We start from the raw sequence: 21790 nt of genomic DNA on the forward strand, positions 1-21790 counted from the left end.
CGAAAACAAGCTCTAGGCCTCCTTGGGCTCCATAATACCTTGTCCAAAAACATCATAAATGGAAAACACATAATGAGAGGGGAAAAAAATGTCCCTGGCACCAATAGTCTCTGTGAGCCACCCTGCTGGTCGGTGGCTTTGGTGGGTCCATCAAAATCTGCTATGTACCCAATCTGCTGTGTACCTCGGGACTCAGTTTCCCTAACTCTAAAATGGGGTCTGTGGTGTTTGAACATAAACGGAAGATAAAGACTACCCGCACAGGCACACTCTGGGGCACCGGAGGTATCAGCTGCCCTGCTGGGAGAGTTCTGACCTCTCCACTTGGAGGCTACAAGGCAGGGCACACTGCTTCCTTGGCTATCAGAAGCATCCTTTCCAGCATAGTGGGTGGCGTCCCCCTTTCACGTGGAGAGCCTCCAGACTTCTGAGTCCTGGCCCGGCAGAGCTGGGGTGATGGCAGCTCCCTCCCTTCCCCCTCCACGGATGGGGGTGCTGAGTCACACAGCGGTCCACAGACTTCCTTGAGGTGACAGAACTTAGCAGTGGAGGGCAGGGCCCCAAACCCCAGTTTCCTGGTTCCCAGAGCTCCTGGCATCTGCCGTTGTCTGTAGACAATGCTCAGCTCTGAGGACAGAGGCCGCAGGAGGGGTGGGGGTGAGGCAGGTGTCAAAGGGCCTCTGTGGAAGGTAGACTGCCACTCACTTGGCCCCCAGGGCTTCCACAGCCTCCTCAGGGTATTTATTGAGTACCTACTGTGTGTCAAGGGCAGCATGACAGATAAGAGCCCTGCCCTGGGTGGAACACTTCGGGCTTCTTTATCAGCGGGGCACGGAGTCTGCAGGGGTGCAGGCCAGGGGTGCAGGATACTTGCTCGCCGTGACCCTCAGACAAGCCACAAGCTGCTCTCATGCCTGCGTTCCCGGCAGCAGCAAAGAGAGGAGCACTCATGATTGTAGAAAGTAGAACTCGGTGTTCTAAGTCTGAGTGTGACTGGACAGTGGCCTGCTTTCACTGGTGGAATCTGAAAACCCTGGGCAGAGAGATCAGGAAGGAACTTTCCAGAAGAGATGGCTTTGAGTAGAGCCTTACAGGAGGGAACAGAGGATGCATAGACTGTAAGGAAGAGTGTCTCAGGCCGGAGGATGTCCAGGACCCCGGACAGTGATGGAGACAGGCACTGTGGGCAATGGGGTGAGGAACATCGGGCCTCTAGGCATAGAGGGGAGTTTGGTTTTGCCCCAAGGCAGTGGGAAATTGGAGGGTTTCAGTGATGTCCTTACTGTTTTAAGACTACTCAGGTGATCTTCAAGCATGGGCAGGAAGAGGAGCAAGTGGATACTGGGAAATGGGTGAGGCACTGCCATCCTGGTGGCAAGCCAGTGGGGTCAGGAGAGAGGCTTGGTGTAGGAATCCAGCGCTTCCTCTGCAGATCTGTCTAAGCCCGTCCAGGCTTTCCTGTCACCAGGAGAGCCTAAGCTAAGGGGACATCCCTGACCTCCCTGATAGGTGTGTCCTAGCTGTCATAAAGTGCAGGCTGAAGTGACTTCGGCCCTCTGTGTAGCTGGTGCTGGAGGGCAGGACCATGCTGGCTGCCTCGGGCTTGGTTTCCTGAGTGAACTGGGTTTCCTCCACACGCACTCTAGCCCAGCAGCAGGCCAGGACCCAAGTGCTGCAGCTGTTCGCCTCCATTTTCCTGAAAGACGGCTGGCTCCTCCTGGGAGTGATGGCCACCCCCTCTTCCAGGCAGACAGTTGGGGCTCAGTCCCCTTCCCCAGGCCTGCTTCTTCCTGTGAGCCCCTCCCTAACCCTTCTCAGCTGCCAGCAGACATAAAGTCACAGGTTTGCATGTCCAGCTACTTCTCCCTCCCTCCCTCCCTCCTGCTCTCCCTCTCTCCCTCTCCCCTCTATTCCCTTCTCTCCTCCCCCACTTCTCTCTTCTTCTGTATATCTGTTTTATTTGTTTTAGACAGGGTCTCATGTAGCTTAGGATGGCCTTGAACTTACTATGTAGCTGAAGATGGCTTTAAACTTCTGATCCTCTTGCTTCTACCTCCTGAGTGCTGAGATTTCAGGCATGTGCTACTGTGTCCAGTTTATGGAGTACTAGGTATCAGTACCCAGGACCTGTGCATGACGGGCAATCACTCTACCAATCAAGCACTATCCCTAGCCCTGTGCATCTGTTTTTCTGTCCATCCATGCATCCTTATCTATTTATCATTCATTTATGCATGCATCCATCCATGCATCCATCCATTCATCCTCATCCACCCATCATTCATCCATCCACTCACCCACCCATCCACCCATCCATCCATCCATGCACTTATCCATCCTTGCCTCCCTTCCTCTATCCCCAACTAGACCTTCCTGCCCACCCCTCCTTTCATCCCTTCAACCATTCATCTGTCTCTCCCTCCATCACACCTTTACCTCCTCTGTGCACCCTGGTCAGATTGCCTAACGAGGATACCCAAAGCCTGCGAAGTCCACTGACCTGAGCCTCTCACTCCCACCTTTCCTTGCAGTCTTGCTAAGGCTCCTTTATCTCCAGCCTCTTTGCTCACAACTCCTGGCTCCTTTCTTTCTCCTCTGACTAAGGCTGGAAGGGCCCCTTCTGTGCTGGCTGCCAAGCCCTGTTCCCTTTAGACCAAGGGAGTTTCCCCAAATATCTGCTTCAAAGACCAGATTTCTTATTTCATCTCGGGATGGCAGCCACGCACTGAGTCTTCTCAGGTCTGTCCCACAGGAACCAGTGTGCCTGAGCCCTAGACCCGAGGGATCAGGAACTGGGAAGTGTGAGATGCTGGGCTGAGACCCTGAGAATAACCTGGGGGCTAAGCCACATCAATTTGGTAGGGTTTCTCATGTGCCCCCACATTTCCTGCCCCTTGCCCAGCTTCCGTTTCATGGCAGGAGCTATGGCAGCCGTGGCATGAAGGTTGGAGAAAGCTGGGTGGCTCCTATAGTTGTGTGGATCAGGGGCAGAAATGAGGTGGCCACGAGCACAAGGAGGGACAGGGGGCGGAGGCAGGGTCCCCATTCCAGGACAGTGAAGACCTTTGAGTCTCTGTCATGAGCTCTGGTGAGAGGCCAGGTCCTGTCTCCCAGGCTGGGTAACCCCTGGAGGGCAGGAGGGTGCTCATCCCTGTCCCGAGACTGAACAGGGCCTGCAGTGTGAGTACCACGTGATGTCTGAGCCAGCATGTGTTGAGCACCCAGCTACTATGGTTGTGGCTCCCAGGGTGCCTGTGGACAGGCAGGTTAGCAGGTAGCTGCCACATACATTTTTTCCTAAGAAAACCTTTTTCTTTTTTTTAAGAAAAGGTTAAGGGACTGGGAATGTAGCTCAGTTGGCATGACCAAAGCCTTGGGTTTCATCTCCAGCACGGCATAAATTGTGTGTTCGGAATATGCGTGCAACCCCAGCATGTTGGAGGAGACAGGAGACTCAGTAGTTCAAGGTCATCCTCACTTACATACAGAGTTGAAAGCTAGCCCGAGTTACATGAGTCCTTGTCTCGGTTTTTAAAAAAAGGAAAAGATTAAAACACAAGCAAGTTAGAGCCAGATGGTGTCTTGAATAAGTGAGAGGAGGCAGGAAGATGTCGCCACAATCTCTCCTCAGCTAGCCCAGGCAGAGGTATGACCTGGGAGTGGCTTGGACACAGGCTCCCCACCTTTTTTAGTGTTACTTTGAGATGGGGTCCAGCTATGTACCATCCTCCTGCCTCTGTCTACCAAGCACAGAACAGCAACCCCATGCCTGTAGTTGCCCCCGTCCAAGAGCCATGTTTATAGACCCACAAGGTGGCCTCATGCCACACATGCTGGTCTGTAGGTCCTGAGCCAGGTTGCTTTTTAATAAATTGAGTGTGGTTTCCAGTTAGGAAAAATATAGATCTGCCTTATTCTAAGGACTGCCCAGGATTGGTATAACTGATATCTACCTGTTCAACTGTCCATCCATCCATCCATCCATCCATCCATCCATCCATCCATCCATCCATCTGCCCACCCACCCACCCATCCATTCATTTACCTACCCAACCACAACCCATCCATCTATATCTCACTCACCTTTCCATACATTTATCCATCCTTCGCCCACATACCCATTTATCCACCCATCTCTCCACTCACCTACTCTTCTCTGTATCCACCCCATCCATCTACTTATCCATTCATCTATCCATCTTCCACCCACCAACCCGTACATCCTCCTACTTATATTGTCATCCATCCGCTTACTCTCTGTCAATCCATACGCCTGCCCATCAATCCATCCGCTTATGCATTCTTTCTTTCTTTACTGGCTACAAGCTACCATAAAGGATTCAGCCAGCCCTGAATGACCATGAGCAATGAATGCAAAGACCCCAGCCCCCCAAAGCCTGAAATAGAGACCCAGCCAATTCTCCTTCCCTAGAGGCCAGTGTGAGACCCCAGATTCTAAAGCAGGATGGTGGCGACACTCATGGTGGCCTGAGCTTTTGGATGAGCATTGTTTTTGAAACTGCCTAGTTTAATACTCAGCCTGATTGATTCTTAGAGGAAACGAAGACACTGAGAGGTTTAGCCACCACTTGAAGGCCACACAGGCAGTCAGTGCTGGTTGCAGGAAGGACTTGAACCTGATTGGAATGAGATGAGCCTTAGGGAAGCCCCTGGGGGCTTGTTTTGAAGGCATTGCCTCAAGAGAGCAGTACCCAGAGAGTAGGTAACATCACCTCCCCATGACCCTGAAGACTTGTGCACCTGTGAATGTGGGGTGCAGAAAACAACAGCAACAACCAAAAAGCATGGTGCTGAGACACAGAGCAAACCACACACTTTCTTTAGAGCCCAGCCTCTGAGTGAGCCTTCCGGGTAATGAGGCTAAATAGAGAAGATGACTGAGGCCAGCTTTCACTTCCTGCTGGCGTGCTAGCTGTACTGCTCAGAACTGAGTCTGGGCTCTGTGAGCATGCAGAACCAGGCTGGGTCCCCGAGCTCCTGAGCTTTGAGCCTCTGGGTCCTGAAGGGTCAAAAGGCAGAAGGGAGACCCTGGCTTTAGTTGGCTTTGGTCATTGCTGGCTGCCTTTCCGTTTGCACGTAGCCTTCTCTCTTCCCTTTCCTCTTCCACCTCCTCCTCACTCTTTTTCCTTGTTTTCTCTCCTCACCTCCCTCCAAATACTCCTGCAGTAGCTTCCTAAGTGCTGAGATTACAGCCCTTGAAAAGACCCGTTAAGGTTATTTTTTAGTTATGTCTGTGTATGTATACCATGTGAGTGCAGTACCCTCAGAGGCCAGAAGAGGGTGTTGGAGCCCCTGGAGCTAGAGCCACAGGCAGTTTGTGAGCCGCCATTCGAGTGCTGGGAATGGAATCTGGGTTCTTTGCGAGAGCAATGAGTACTTCCAACCCCTGAGCTGTCTCTCTGGGCCTCTAAAAAGACCGATTTTTCAAAGCAAAGCTGCAGGGAGCCATGTTGCCATGTCCAGTAAGAGACTCCCACCTCAATACCATCCCTTTGTAGATTCCAGCTGTGCCCTGCAGGTGGATCCATAACTGCAAACAGAGAATTCTTGTTAGGCTACGAATTCAAGATGTGTGAAGTTTTCAGTTTTACCTCATGTTGAGATACATGCCCACATTCAATAACCTGGGGACTCCGGCACTTCAGCCCCGACTGTATCACACTCTTACGCAATGCCGGAGCCTGTTACTTCGTTTGATCTATGTGTACTCAGTAGTAGATGCGAATGCTGTAACACCCTCACATTTTAAACTGGAGACAGAGAGACACAGCATCTTATCCAAGGCCACACCGCTAACTGGGGCCAGCAAGGATTTCAGGCCAGGTCTGTTGTTGCAAAGTTTGGGATAAAATGACTGAGAGCTGCAGGAGACAGAGAATTGGCACTGTTAACAGGGCATTTCCAAAAAGCGTTCTAGGCAGTGTGTCACACGGGCTTGCCAGCGCACAGAGCAGGTGGGCATTTCCTCCTACACGCACGTTCTTCGCACAGCCCTCACCTGCCAGCTCCAGAGGGCCCTGCCTTGCATAGGGGCATCCTCAGGAAACAGGAGCCGACATCTAAGCTCTGGGGGTGTGGTGGGGGTGGAGTGCCATGTGGGTGTGCCAGCCCAGGATCCTGCAGGCTCCAGTCTGGCTTCCTCCTCTTCGAGCCCATGACCCTACCTAGCGGCTCCCTACTCTGACTGGGACATTTAACTTAGTTAGTGAGGTAAAGGCCAGGCATGCCTCCCCCCTCTGGGGGGAGGGAGCATATGGAAGAACAGGTTGGAATTTGAGGACCAGGGCAGGTATCAAGAATTGGTTAAGAACGGTACTTAGGACAGCCAGGGTGGGAGCTGGAATATAAAGGACCTTGGGGGCCATGGCAGAGCTATGGCAGTGTAAGGGGACACAGGAGGCAAGAAGGGTTTGTGAGGGGCTGATGAAGCTAGCGTTGCCGTGGGAGTGACTGCAAAGTCCTGCCTACTGATGTCTTTTCTTAGCATCTCCGAGTGCCTACCTCTTTCTGCAGGCCCACTGGAAGCCTCTTCCTTGCTATTTGGTTGGGCTGGCTGTGGCTGATAGCTTGTACACAAACTTCCTTTGAGCCTTAGGTTCCCCTTCTGATGGCACTGAACCGATTCATTTCTACCCAAGCTCCTATTGGCAGTGCCTCATTGGGTAGCCACACCCATCGGCAAGAGGGTGAAGACACTGTCCTTTTCCCCCGGGTCCATAGACCCAAAAGACCATATCTATCTGACCCATGGTGATACCTTTTCATGAACATTGACATTTTGCATGTCAGTGTTTCCTCTGCCACAGATCAAGGATGGGGGCTGGGCTGGAAGCTTGCGGTTCAACTTCTTGACAGTTCTTCAAGGAATTCTGTCTGTATCTCCCAAGGATAAGCTTTGGAAACCCACCCAACTGTATCCCCTCCCCCCTCTTCCCTCTCTCTGTTTTTATCTGTTTCTTGAGAGTCACTCTGTAGCCCAGGCTGGCCCCCACCTCAGCCTCCCAAGTGCTCCTCAAAGCAGCAAGGCTACTGTGAGATTAACCTCAGGGAGTGAAAGGCTGGGCAAGAGGAGGAGCCTTCACTGCTTCCACGTGGCCTTCTAGCTCAGTATTCACGCTATAGTCAGTGAGCAAGGCTGGAACCCACTGTCAGTGACCTTGGGCCAGCTGACATGAAAGCAAGGGTAACCCTGACAAGCTCTGTCTGGGCCTTTGCACACCGCAGAGCTGGATTCTGGTGGCACTGGGCTAGGTGACTTTGGTGTCCGTTTGTCCACCATTTCTCCTGCCCCCGGAGTGGCTTCTCCTGGTCCTTCAGCAGCCATTACAGCTGATGACATTTTTTTATATCCAACTCTGGCTACTCCCCCCCTCCCCCAGCATGGTTGGTAGACAGCCAAGACTATCACCTGGTCCCTTCCACAGGGATCTAAGACCAGGTTATCCTAGTGTGTGTATTTGTGTGTGTGTGTGTGTGTGTGTGTGTGTGTGTGTGTAATGTGTTTGTGAACACATGCATTTGTATGTGTACACATGGAGGCCAGAATTTGTTGCTGGGTGTCCTCCTCCATCATGCTCTCTCTTACTTTGGGGGTGTAGTGTATGCCTGTGTATGCCAGAGTAGCAGCCAGAGGAGGACTTCCAGGGTCCGACACTATCACATTTCACCTTATACTTCTGAGCGAGGGACTCTCACGGAACCTAGAGCGAGGCTGGCACTAGTAAGCCCCAGAGATTCTCCTGTATTCACTCACTGCAGCACTGGGGTTATAAGCATTAGTGTGGCCATATTTGACCTTTATGTAGATGCTGGAGTCCAAGTTCAGAATTGCACCTCATTGAACCAAGGCCAAGACTGGAGCCGTGGCTGTGACCGGGAGCTCTGGCTTATCCCTTGCTGAGAGAGGTCGTTGCTCCTAGGCCAGCAAGTTGGGATGCTGCTCACAGCCCACAGCTCTCCAGCCAGCCCTCAGAGCTGGAAGACCTAAGCGATTACAACACACACGAATAGCTTTGCTCCAGAAAGAGACGGGCTTCTGAGGCCAGATGCTGGGGTGTGCTCTGTCTCTTAGCCCACCGTAGTGAGCATGCTGAAGTCTCTACTGAGTCAGGGAACCCAGTGGACTTTGACTCAGCATTTTCCAGGCATTTACTAGCTTCGAGAACGTTCCCTTTCTCATAAAACCATTTAATATCCTTCAGCCTTCCCGCTCCATGAACACCCTGGAAGCCCTCATGGAAACGTTTTGTTTCAGCGAAAACCGCCTAGCGGTCAGTGTAGGTGGTCAGGAGAGAAATCTATAATTTGAAAATAAAGAGTTTTTTTTGGCCCTGTTTGCTGGCCTTAGACCGGAATGAGCGGCCCTCTGCCCCGAGAAAGAGAGGCCACTGCTGAGCAGAACCATCTCATACACGATCGTGACTCACAGGGGGGCCCCCTGAAGCTGCGGGTGGGCTTAGGGTTCTCCTCACCTCCTGGTGACCCATGAGCCAGGCACCCTCAGGCTACCTGTCCTGTCCCGATATAGAGAGGGACAGCTAAGCCACCGACCATGTTCTCAGATGAGGGGGACATTGGGAACAAGCTGGAACCATCATGAGGCTCCTGAGACAGCCTTGGGGCTGAGGGCCTAGTGAGGAAACAGACAAAAGGCGCCACAAAGACAGATGTAATCAGGTGCCATGGAGAACCATGGCTTTATTTTCAGGAAGGGAAACAGGCGTTGGAATCGCAGCAGACTACAATGGAGTCTGCGGGCGCGCTGCGTTCCTGCTCTTCTCAGGCTGTTTCCCACTGGGACACAAGTCTCTCCAGCTTTCGAATATGTGGACACACAATTTTCTCCTTGTACATGCATAATTCTCTCTTCCTCTCTTCTTCACACACACACACACAACTCTCACACATACACACTGTCTCACACATACAACTCTCTCACACACACACATTCTCTGCCACACTCATACACAAGGCCTCACACAGTAAGACACATACTCTCAACTCTCACATTCACAGTCTCTCACATACACATTTTCTCTCTCTCTCTCTCTCTCCCTCAGACACATACACACAACTTCCTCACATGTACTGTCTCACATACACATTCTCTCTCTCACACACACATTCTCTCCCGTACACACGCTTTCGCAAACACACCTGTTTCTCACACGCATACATACATTCCAACTCTCACACATCTGCATTCTCTCACCCCATCTCTCTCTCTTCTCTCTCTCTTTCTGTCTCACACCCCTCTGTACACTGATACACCTTGATAAAGGGGTATGATGGGGAATGTGGTTTGGTGAGCCTCCGTCTTTGGCATCTACTGTTCCTTCAAAGGCTGCTGATTTTGTCTTTTCCAGATGGGCAGCAGATTTGGGAGATGGAAGCTACAGTGGATAAAGACAAGAGTCAGCCTGTAAGCCCCCCCCCCCCCAGACAGCCACCTGAGATCTCCGTGTCCCCACTGAGGTCTCTGTCCCTTGTTCTCCCCAACTTCCTCTTTCCTTCCCTTTTTTTCTTTCTCCCTCCCCCTTCATCCCCTTCCTTCCCCAGTATTTCCATCCATCCCTCCCTCCCCTCTCCTTACCTTTGAACTTACTCAGCCAGCACAAACTGAACTTAGTGAGTGGATCACTACCAAGCCGTAGGCCCTTTGGTTTGTGACCCTGGCATCTTCACACACTGTTAGATCAACTTTCCTTGTCAGGATGAAAAGTCAAATTCCCTCTGATCAAATTTCTCCACGTATGTAGGGAACAAAGCCAGACCACCTGCCATGGGGCGGTGGGTGGACATGCTTGGGATCTTGGGTAGGTGTCCAGCCATGTCGCATATGGTCAAGTTCATGACAACTGCTTCCTCCTAGAACATGCTTTTTGTTGAGATCCCTGAGTACCGGAACAAGCACATCCGTGTCCCTGTGAAGGTGAACTTCTATGTCATCAATGGGAAGAGAAAACGAAGCCAGCCCCAGCACTTTACCTACCACCCGGGTGAGTCATTCTTCCTGACATCCTTCAAGCTGACAGGCAGCTCGGGCCAGGGGCTCAGGACTCCCAGGGGCTCTGCTCCTAGTGGCGTTACCTGGAGAAAGTGACTCCCTTGCTCTCAGCCTCAGTTTCTTCTTGTGCTAGCCTGCACTTTCCTGTAAGAGCAGCTCCTGTCTGACCCACGATGCCAGCTGCCCACTGCCATTGTCATCCATGTCTTCCTTGGTGGCAGGTAAGGGCATTTACAGACAGCAAAGCAGATGTCTCTTGCTGCCCCTCCTTGTCTTAGGTTTGGTCACACACTTAGGTAAGGTACACACACTCTAGAACTCTCAGGGTCCTTGACTGTCCCCATGTGGGGCACAGCCAGACCAAGTCTCATTCATGAAATTCTATAGGCCGGAGAAAGCGGAACTATCTTCACCAAGTGGTTCCAGTGAAAACCCCAAAAAACTGAACTGATGAGTTCAGTGACTACAGTGGTTGCAGAATAAACTGGAAATGGTGAAAAAATTTAACCCTTGGGAAAGTCCTCCTTCTGCCCTCCCCCTACCCCCACTACCCAGCAGGTTAGGGAAGCTAACTGGCCTGAAAACCTGTAATCTTAGCCCTAAATCCTTAGCACATCACTGTCCTCTGACTGGTCCACACATCTGGCCTTGGTGGGCTCAGTTTCAACAGGGTGCATGGCAGGCTTGGGTAATTCCTATGAGGATGTCACCATGAGGACCAATGCGACATTGCTGTCAGGAGCAGAAGAGGCCGTGCATGGGCCCAAGCCTGCGTGTGTAGCAGTCCCTTCAGCAAGGAGGCTGTGGTGTGTTCTCCCTTCGCCTGCAGTAGCAAGGCCTTCCTGGGTTAAGCCTCAGAGCTTGGCTGGTGGAGCAGGACCCCAGCAAGACCCAACTCTTAGGTCTCCAGCTGTCCAGAACTGAGACAGACGCTGGCTTTGAATGGCATTTTCAGAAGTGATCTTGTTGACCTGGAGTCGGAATTATGCTCTTGCTTGCCTCCTCCACGGCTTGACTCTCGGGAGGCCGCTCCTCTCACCTCGGTGACAACCCTGCCACTCATTTGTATAGCTGTCCCTCCCTCTTGGATCTGGTGATGCTTAAGGGGGGATTTTGGGAGGGGCGATAGCCAGTTTTCTCATTGCTATGACCAATACCTGACAAAGCAACTTAAGGGGAGAAGGGTTTACTTTGACGCTCAGAGGGGAACCGCCTTTCGTGGTGGCGAAGGCATGGCAGCGGGGGTGTGAGACGGCTGGTCACGTGACATACTCAGTCAGCAAGCAGAGAGATGAATGTGTCTGTGGAGCTCACCTTCTCCTTCTTATTCAGTCTAAGATCCCAGCCCACAGAATGCTGCTGCCCTCGTTCAGGCCGGGTCTTCCCACTCATCCCAAATAAAAGTCCCTCATAGACATCCCCGGAGGTGTGTCTCCTAGGTGATTTGAGACATGGTCAAGTTGACCATAGGAACTGAACATCACTGGCTGTTTTGGACGGTGGCCTGTAGGAGGAAACACAGCAGGGATATGATGGGGACAGATGGATCAAGAGTAGGGGAGGGATCACCACAAGCTAGCTTTCTCCTCTCAGCACCCATCTTGGGGAACGAGGCTGTGCAGATTGCAGCAGAGTCCAGCCTACCCTCCACCTGTCCACAGCTGGGAGAGCCTGTAGTTCAAGGGCATTTCAAGGTCAAGTTTTACTTGAAGACAATTCCAGGGCAGGGGGTCTTATAGCCGAAAGCTTACAGACCAGCCTTGTTTCACCACTAAGTTTCCCAAAGCCACCCTCTCCATCACTGTCCCTTCTCCTCAGCCCTGTGCTTTTTCTCTCCCACAGTCCCTGCCATCAAGACAGAACCCAGTGATGAGTATGATTCGTCTTTGATCTGCAGCCCCGCCCACGGAGGCCTGGGGAGCCAGCCATATTACCCACAGCACCCAATGCTGGCCGAGTCCCCCTCCTGTCTTGTGGCTACCATGGCCCCCTGCCAACAGTTCCGCTCAGGGCTTTCATCTCCCGATGCCCGCTACCAGCAGCAGAGCCCCGCAGCCGCCCTCTACCAGAGGAGCAAGAGCCTGAGTCCGGGCCTGCTGGGCTACCAGCAGCCAGCCCTCCTGGCAGCACCATTGGGCCTGGCCGATGCCCACCGTTCTGTGCTGGTGCATGCTGGCTCTCAGGGCCAGGCGCAGGGCTCCGCCCTGCCACACACATCCTCGGCCAGCCAGCAGGCCTCACCCGTGATCCACTACTCGCCCACCAACCAGCAGCTTCGTGGTGGGGGTCACCAGGAGTTCCAGCATATCATGTACTGTGAAAACTTCGGCCCCAGCTCTGCCAGGCCTGGCCCGCCTCCCATCAGCCAAGGTCAGAGGTTAACCCCGGGCTCCTACCCCACAGTCATCCAACAACAGACTGCCCCGAGCCAAAGAGCTGCCAAAAACGGACCCCCGGTCAGTGACCAGAAGGAAGCTCTGCCTACTGGAGTGACAGTCAAACAGGAACAGAACCTAGACCAGACCTACCTGGATGACGGTAAGAGGCTGTGTTTGCCCAGTGTCCCCATCCTAGAAGGCCCCATATGGCCCAGTCTGCCCTGCCACCTTCTCGGGCCTCCGTATCTCCATTTTAACTTGAAGACTAAGAATAAGATAACCTTTAGTGTCTCAGGTGTACCGTCTCCCTGCGGGAGCTTGGCAGTCATAAGTGTCCCCTCCTACTACTCAGTAGAAGAAGCCAAAGGAGGAAGCCACCAGAGTGTCCCCTGCGGTCATGACCTCGGTCTGTTTTATCGATTCCATACTCCCTTTCCGTGGCCAGATTTAGATGGAGAGCAGGAAAGCAGGGAAGGAAGGAAGACGAGTCTCCTTTCTTTCCCATGGAGGAAAATCCCACTTTATGGCCCTCTTCTGTGTGCGAGGGAGGGGTGGAGAGTGAGGAGAAAGCACAGCCCTTGAAAGGGGCTCTATCAGGGGCATGAATGGGGGCTGTGGGCAGCTCTGCCACGTGCTGCCGGGACACAGAGACCATTGATGGAGGGTAGCAATGTGCTTCCGCTGGGAAGAGCTCAGCTGATGTGGAAAAGGATGGAAGAAGGCTTTGTATGGTGGTGCCCCCAGCTTGTGGGCACATAGCCTGGCCAGAGGCATGTCACAGAGCAGCTGTGACAGGGGTGGTTGGGCTTTTGGAGGAAGGCCACACTCACCCGAGATGAGCAAGGGGCACTTGGAAAGCAGAGAGAGGGTGGGGCAGGTAGAGGAGAATTCTCTTCCCTTTGAAGCTCCAGAAGATAAGAAACCTGGGATGGTTTCTGAATTGGAGAAGGAACGGCGAAGCGGCCAGTGTCTGTCCCACCCCATAGCTGGAGAAAGTCCTCTGATGGGCTGTTCTGTGGCTTTCAAGGTGAAAAGGTTGGGTTGTTGAGGGAGTCCTCAGAGCCTTGACTCTTCTGGTTGACTTTAAAGATCTGTGAGATCAGGAGGTGTCCTGGCACTTCCTAGACAGTAGAACGTGTTACACACTCAAATTGGAGCCATCCCCGTGGTCTTGGGTCCTCTGCCAGCCCACAGTCCTGGAGGTGTGGCCCACAGCAGGTCTGCTCTGAAGTCCAGCACTGGTCCCTCACATGCCATATTCAGGCTTCTCCATTCATGCTTTGTCCCCCTGGGCCTGAGCCGTGTGTCCCCGAGGCAGCAAGGTGCCACTGGCCAGTTTATGTTTGGTGCATGGCTGTCCCTGTTCCCAAGGCTCTGCTCAGCGTGTCCTGCTGTGCTCTGGGGTGAGACGTGGGTGCAGTTTGGCTCTTGGTTGCCAGGGCTCAGGGTCCTCCTGAGAGGCCTGGTCCCGCACCCAGGGCACAGTGCCACACATTCCTCTGTGACTCTGGCTTCTGAATTCCTCCTGCTCTGTCATTTGGGGTTTATTGTAGGCGGGTGGACTGAAGGTTCGGGGTCCTTTTCTTTCAGTTGTCATTCCCTAGAGCCAGAGCTGGCTGCCCAGAACACGGGCTACCTGCCAGCGGAGTGTGATCAGGGGACAGTGGACAATCAGGCCTGATCCCCGCACAGAGGCAAACATTGGCCTTGGATGTTTGCTCTGCCACTCCCCAGGTCCGAGGAGCTCAACACCCCAGTGGGTCCAATGGGCCATGGCCATGTGCCCTGCGACACACCCCTCTCCTGGGCTGCATTCCTACACGTTCTTGGCTCTCTGGGCCTGTTCCTCCTTGGGCTGCGAGCTCATCTGCCTTTCTCGTTCTGATAGTGAGAGATGCCTACGAAAATCTCCTTGCAACGGGAAATGCCTGACATTCCAGGTCTCCCTCACCTACCCTGGCCATGTGGTCTGTGAACCCTGACCTGCTCCCTCCTGGCTTGTGGAATCCTTCAGGAACTAGTCTGTCTTCCTGAAACCCCGGATTGTACCAGACACTTCGGGCTGTGTACTGGTCCAGTAAACTAGCCCCTCCACGTCTCTTCTCTGCCCTGTCCAGCTCTCCTTGTCCTCAACTCTTCCTGCCCCTCTGTCTTGGCCCCTAAGCTCTCTCACCCTTCATGCCCAGACCCCCAAGTATTTGCTGGCCACCTCCTGAGCCAGGTAGGCTCCGGGCTTTGGGTGGGGGTGGGGATAAACACTAGGAAACAAAGCCTTCTGCTTGAGGCATTTTTGTGACATAGATCTATAAGGATAGGATGTGAATGTGAAGGCCAGTGTCCAAGGGTGTGATCCTAACAAATGAGGGAAGGGATGGGGGAGCTGCAGGGCAGCTGGGGGGCAGGGCACAGCCACAGGAAGGTCTGAAGAGCATTTTGGGGAGTAGGAACAGCAGGTGATGGTGGCCTTGAGGTCAGAGCAGGTGGTGGGGGGGAAGGGGGTCTTCTGCAACAGTGATCTAGGTATTTTTGGAGAAGATGGCTCTGGCTGCCTTTGAGAAACAGACGCTAGGATCAAGTTCATGTGTCATTTTCAGGGCAACCAAAGGCTTACAGTCGCCTCCTTTACCTCTGGGTTTTCATTCTTCAGTTTCAGGTACCCGTTCAGCCTCAGTCTAAAATATTAAATGGAAAATGCTGGAAAGAAATAGTTTTACACGGTTTTTCCCGATAGTAGGCTCTCTCATTGTCAGTGGACCGGTTTGTAAATTAAGCGTTTTCACAGATTTGCACATTTAGGTAACGCAAAGCCTCCACAGGCCCCACGTGGCCTGCAGCTCTGAGTATCTCAAAGCTGTGCTGGGATTTTAGACTCAGCTGACTTTAGTGAAGGTGAATCCCCAACAAGAAGGAGATGGAGCTGAAGCGAGCTGCTTTCCCTGAACAGGGTTATTCGAGATGCATCTCAGAGTGCCAAAGTAGGACAGCAGTGTAGGTCACCTCTGCCACTTCCTTAGTGTCAGTGCAGGGTGGCTGTGGGCTCTGTGCCAGATGTAGGTGCTTGGGAGGAATGCCTAAGGGGGACTCAGAAGTGACTGTCGCCGGTAACTCTCACTGTTGGTGACTCCTCCTGGGAGCCATGTTGATGCCACAGCTGAACTGTGGTTTGGGGTCATCAGGCCAGCTCACCACCAAGTCCACCACAGACCCTGGAGCCTAAGCGTGCCCTTGGGTCTTAGCCACAGGACGGGGCCTGTGGGGACAGAAGGAGCAGGGGCCCAACTCCCCAGACATCTTTGATATCCTTCTCCTTTCTTGGGAGAGAGGATGTGGTCTGGTGCTGGCTGGTACCTGGGGACAGCCTACCCTGTGTAACACGTGTGAGCAAGCATCTGTCGGTGTGGGGAACACCGGTTTGGAAGCTGCTTCAGCCCGTGTTCTTCATAAGAAATGCATGAGCAGGAGACATGAGCTGGATGAAAATGGAATACTTTCTACTATCTATATTTAAATATCGAACTATATTAACACCCATCCCCAAATCAGTTTCGTAGTATCACAAAAGGGTTACCTCAAAATCACAGCATGGATCTTCACCGAATTTTTCATGGATGGGAGTGGGTTCTGTGCTTGACCCCAGACCCTTCTACACGCTAGGCAAGTGCTCTACCACTGAGCTACATCCCTGGTCCTCTTTCTCCTTTTTAGGTTGTTTTCTGAGCTACTGAGGGATGGGATACTGGTGTCACAAACAGGTTGTGTCTATGTACCCCAACCCTCTACCGGGTGTGAGGACCTGAATATGTGAAGTGTTTTTTCACTCCTCCCCTTGTAAAGAATTAACGCCAGTGCCTCGGAGGACAGTGTCATTCACCTTGGGAACATCTGTCCTAGGGAGTCTGCGTGTGGTTGTGAACAGATGTTGATCCGAATTTCTTACCTTCTGCAGAAGGAGCGGCACGCGTTCCCTATGCACAGGCACTGTGACATCATTTGCTGACATGAGTGTGGGGGACAGGGTGTCCTACACACCAATCCCGTGGCAGGCAGGGCCGGTTCTGGCTCATGGGTCCAGTCTCGGTTTGGAGCCTGTTGGGTCTAGAGGTTCTGTTTGGGCTTCCTGCCTGGGTGCCTAGTACCCACCTCTGTGGTGAAAAATGGCCCCCAAGGCTCAAGATTATTGTAAAAGGGAAAAATAGGAACTTCCCCAGTATGGGGTGTGTGTGTGTGTGTGTGTGTGTGTGTGTGTGTGTGTGTGTGTGCGCGCATGCGTGTATAGGTCAGAGGGCATTCTTGGGTGTCCTTCATCACCTTCCACCTTATTGGAGACAGGGTCTCTGTCGTTCTTAGCTGTGTAGCCTGCCTGCAAGCACCTGGGAGTTCTTCTGCCTCAACCTTCCATCTCACAGTAGGGGTGCTGGGATCCCAGGCACACACTCCTGGCTTCTATGTGGGCTTTTGAGATTCAAAGTCAGGTCTTCAGAGTTGCACAACAAATGCATTACCCCTGTGCCATCTCCCCAGCCTCTGACAGGGATCTAAGCATGGAGAGTAGTTGGTCACACTGTCAGATCCCTCTGCCCCGCCCCAAACAGCAGCAGCAGCACGGTCATTGTCCCAGTAGACTCTGGGCTAGGCAGACATCAGGGGAGACGCTGGGCTTTGAAGAAGAGCCTTGGGGTTGACTCAACCTGAATCCTTCCTCTTGTCAATTCAGCAAAGGCTCCTTAGAAAATTCTAGAGTTCGGAAAACCCCACCTGTGCACAGACAAACCCACGGAACGGGCAAGGGTCACTGTTTGCGGATCACTTAACTGAGCCTGTGGTGGGTCTGAATGTCTCCTCTCCCCAGCAGTGGACCAGGTTTGACCCTCCACCCTGCCCCTCCTGCCCACTGTTGTGCCTCTTAGGCACTCCAGCCCATTCTCTGTGTACTCTGTGCTGCTGGCTTACATAATGAAGCTGCCTTCCGGTGGCCGCTGCCAGGCTAGGATGGCCTCTACCTGTCTCTGGGATCCTGCGGGGCAGATGTTTGCAGAGGATGGGCCCTGGCTTTGGGAGGTCAAATGACACCAAAGCACCATAAGCCTTTCCCAGAGGAGCTGTCCTCTCAGCCTGCCTGCCATAAAGGTCCTCCATGAGCACCCAGCATGGAGAACCACGATGGCCATTCCCATGCGTGCTATCATCTTTCACTGAGTCACAGCTCTGTTGAATAGCCATCTCCTCACAGGCTGCTTTCTTGCAGTCACAAGTCGGGGAAAGGGGGTCAATTGGACAAGAGGAATGGATAGCTCAGCGTCTGGCAAATGTCAGAGGCCTTTCTGTATCCTTCAATTCCTGTTAGGACAGAGGCAGAACGGCCCAGCTGCCTCTCCGCCTCAGTGAACAGCCATGCGCTGTTGGGTCAGGACAAGCGCCATAGCCACTTTGGGGAAAACTGGGAAGCCACTGCATACAGTGCTGTATACCATGGTGGGCCTCTGTCTCCCAGGCCACACCTAACATAATCTGTGTGTTTTGTATTATGTAAATATCTATTTACTCCCCTCAAATATTGGCCCTGGCTGTAGCCTACTTCTCTACAGAAAAGCAAATCTCCCCCAAAAGGAACTTAGTGGCTCAAGGCTAGGAGCTGACTGGCCAGCAGCTAGCCAGCTCTTCCTTTTATACTTTCTCTGCTATTTGATCCCCATCGGTTAATACAATTTGCACACCTGGCAGAGGTTTTGTTCTTGGGGGTCGGTGCACTAACCCCCATCCTACGCCTCTTTTGAGAAGAGCTTGTAGTTTTTTCTTCCATTCCCACAGAGCTGCTGTTTGGGTTTTGCCTTTGGGCTTTGCCCTGAACCACCCTGCTGAGCTTGTTTCTTGCCCTGGATGCATTTGACTTAGTTTAAGCACCTGGAGAAGGGCTTGGGTCTTGGGGAATGAGTAAACCATCAACTTGGCTCTTCCCCATGGCATTTTTGACACCTCTTTAATTTTTTATTGATCTGGGGATCCAGTCCCGTTGAGACGGTTTATAAACAAAGGCCGGGCCTGCTTTGTCCATCCACACCATCCGTTCTGTTTGTAGGGAAAGTGGAAGACGCTCAGGGCTGGGCGTGAGAGGTGTCTGCTCCCATCCTTAGCCACAAAGTCTGCCGAAATGGGATGGCATCTGCTTCATCCCCTTCACTGCTCTGCAACTAGATCTCTGGGCAGGCGAGCAGAGTGGACAGCCCCTGGGTCACCTTGCAGCCCGTGTGGGACATCCAGCTTTGTCTATGGCAGAACCATTAGATGCAGGTACTTTGGGCTAAAGGGCCTTCTGTGAATTACAAATGGGTTTCTTCTGTGGCCCTTTGAGTCTGCTGTCCCAGAGAAGCTGGAAGGACACTCCCTGCTTGCTTGCTGTGTTTTCCAAAATTATGGAAAAATGGGGGTTCTATTGCCTAAACTGATGATGGCAGGATGTCTGTGAAGTGTTCAGGGATGGTACTGACAGATGCTGGGAGTTGATAAGGTCTTTGAATTCTTAGCTTTATTGGGCACCTAAAAAGGAATTGATCCCAAACTGACTAAATAGGTCTCTCCACATCCTCCTAACACGTGGATCGAGTTGTCATCAGCTCTTGCCTGTGGGAAAGGGGTGGCCTGCTGGTGTTCCCTGGGTGCAGTTAGCCTGAAGATTTTGCTTGGTCCACTTACATAGTACTTAAGAAAAAAAAAAAAAAGATTAGATACCAGCATTACAGAAACAGAGAACTGTACAGAAAAATAGACTTCCAGCATCCCTCAGAAAAGCCAAGGATCTGGCTACTTGGGGCCCACATTCCTCTCAGCAACCATCAGGACTCAATCAAGGCAAAGGCAGGCCCCAGGCATCTATCTTTCTATAGCCAGCACCTGCCTGCCTGTGCTCACACCCACCACACCCACCATGGTGGAAGGCTGTGGTCTGGCTGCTTAGCATCACACCGTCTGTTGGTCCTGCTGTGCTTGGCTGCCCTTGGTCATTGACCCCTGTGGCTGCCTAAAGCGGGACCTGCACAGATGGGGACCTGGGAGAACCCTCTCTGCCTCTGTCAGCCTGCTTTCCTCCTCCTCATGCCTGGGGGGACCATCTTAAATGGGTAAGACGTTTAAAAGTCTCTCTCCTGCTTCCCACCCTGTTCGTGTGTGTGTGTGTGTGTGTGTGTGTGTGTGTGTGTGTATGTGTGTGTGTACACATGGGCACTTGTGTCTGTGAAGGTGAGAGGGTCAACATCTTCTCTTCTCTCTCACTTGTGGCCTTATTTTTCGAGGCAGGGTCTTTTACTGAGCCTAGAACTAACTGATCTGGCTGGCCAGCGAACCTTCTCAGGACTGGGACTGTCAGTGTATGCCAACAGGTCCAGACTTTTCGAATGGATTCTGGGTCCTCATGTTAGCATAGCAGGCACTTTACCGCTGAGCCAAGTCCAAGTCCACCTTGTTTACTTGCATAATTTTATCTTGTGTTTGCATTAGAATCAGCCCCAAAGAGTGGCTGCTTAGATAGATAGATGAGAGAGAGAGAGAGAGAAAGAGAGAGAGAGAGATAGAAATAGGTAAGTAGGTAGGTAGGTAGGTAGGTAGGTAGGTAGGTAGATTGCCTTGGTTCTAAGTTTGTCTAACCCCACACTGTTCTGTTGCTTCTTTATATTAAACACCAACCCCCAGAGTCTCATAAGGGTGAACTTATCACAGCATTTATTCAGCCATTTTTACTGCATAAACTTGATGGTTTGCCCTGTGGAATTTCTTTTCTTTCAACCTCTATCTTTCCTGTGGGGAGGTTGGATCTGGTCCTCTGCCTCTAGAGGTCCTGTATGTTAGTATGCTGTTGGACAGGTGTGACATAGATGTCCCGTATATTAACATGACTTTGGAGAGGTGTGACACAGATGCCCTGTATGTTAAAATGACCTTGGACGGCTGTGACAGTCAGGTTTCCCAGTATTTGAAAGGCTGCCTCACAAGAAGTGGTTCCTCCTCATTGGGAGGGGCATGGCTTCAGGTGGCCTCTTGGCCTTGGAGGTTAGTAGCCCTTGCTGGGGAACACCTCCCTCCACCAAGTGGCTGGTTAACGTGCTGGGTGCCTCTCTGTTCCCATTCAGCCATCCCTTCCTCTGCCCCGCCCCCCACCATGGACTGGAAAACAACTATAAAGGGAAACTCCCCTGTGCCCACAATGGGAGAATTCAGATAGCTGGGAAAACCTGATGAATGCCTCAATTCTTCCCTGGTCTTTACCATTTTAAAAATAATAGGTCAGTTTATTAACATCCTTCCCTGGCCATCAGTTAGGGTTGTTTGTGCGTGACTTATTTGGAGCCGTTATGAACTCATGGCCTTAGCATAATTGATGTTTTAAGGTTTGAATGGCCGATTGGAGTAGATCTTTTTGTCCCTGTCATCAGTTGGATCTAAATAAGGATTTCCTACCCTTAGCAGTGTGCCCGAGGCCTCAGGCTGGAAAGAGCCCTCCGATGTGCAGACCACAGTGTGCATGTTTTATCAGCTATATTAACAATACAGATGCTTTAAGAGCCAAAAACACATAGTACCTATTGATCCTCATCAGGAATAAATTTAAACAAGAGTCCCTCTGACCTTTGAGCCCTTCTGATGACCTAAAGATGACCAGATGGCTGTGACCCCCTCAGTCATGTCTCTCTAAAACAACATGGGAACGTGGCTCAGTTGACAGAGTACTGGAAGCCGTGGTTGCTGTAATCCCAGCCCTGGTGAGGTGGAGGCAGAAAGATCATGAATTCAACATCATCATTGGCTAGTCAAAGGCTAGCCTGGGCGACCTGACCCAGTCTCCAAAAACAAAACAAAACAAAACAAAACAAAACAAAACAAAAAATGATTAAAAAAAAAAAACTCCTTTTTACCAGTCATTCTTAAAAATGATAAATTTTTAATGACATAAAGTACAGTGCTCATAGTTTCAATTGCTCTGTAAATGTTCATTATAGATTATAAAACATTCATATGAATACTTGAGTATATATGTTTTACAGTTTACCTGTTAGTCACAGTGTAGCATGTACGTGAGTCTGGTCAGCTTGGTGTCTTTCTATGTAGCCGTGCCCTGCCCTCTCTCTGTGACGTCTCACATTCCTTAAAAGGTACTTGTGCTGTTTAGTGATCTGTAGTTTTGGGCTTTGACCCTCACAGAAGGGTCTGTGTCAGTATCAGTGAGCAGCTGGCTCCGATTCAGCCATGATGGGGTCTAGGCTGCCTTATTTAAGAGGCAGCTACTGGGCTTGTAGGAAGGATAGTGCGTGAACTCGGCGTGTCCTCATAAACACACCCTCATTCCCTCCACAGGGATGGTGCTCTGAATTCCATGCTTGTGGTTTCCTTTTGTTTC

The 21790-nt window shown here is 51.8% G+C and overlaps 1 protein-coding gene across 4 annotated transcripts in view; it reads left to right on the top strand.

Moving 5' to 3' along the window:
• Nucleotides 1-21790, top strand: part of Nfatc2 (nuclear factor of activated T cells 2) — a 119614-nt gene that overhangs the window by 80763 nt on the left and 17061 nt on the right. For all 4 annotated transcript variants that reach the window (XM_055596186.1, XM_055596187.1, XM_055596184.1 and 1 more), the window contains exons 7-9: nucleotides 9387-9442; nucleotides 9893-10019; nucleotides 11870-12565. In XM_055596186.1, coding sequence (XP_055452161.1) covers nucleotides 9387-9442; nucleotides 9893-10019; nucleotides 11870-12565 — 879 coding nt within the window. The remainder of the gene's footprint in view (nucleotides 1-9386; nucleotides 9443-9892; nucleotides 10020-11869; nucleotides 12566-21790) is intronic.

The sequence above is a fragment of the Psammomys obesus genome, unplaced genomic scaffold (assembly GCF_907164565.1).
Source record: "Psammomys obesus unplaced genomic scaffold, mPsaObe1.curated_primary_1811, whole genome shotgun sequence".
NCBI lineage: Eukaryota > Metazoa > Chordata > Mammalia > Rodentia > Muridae > Psammomys > Psammomys obesus.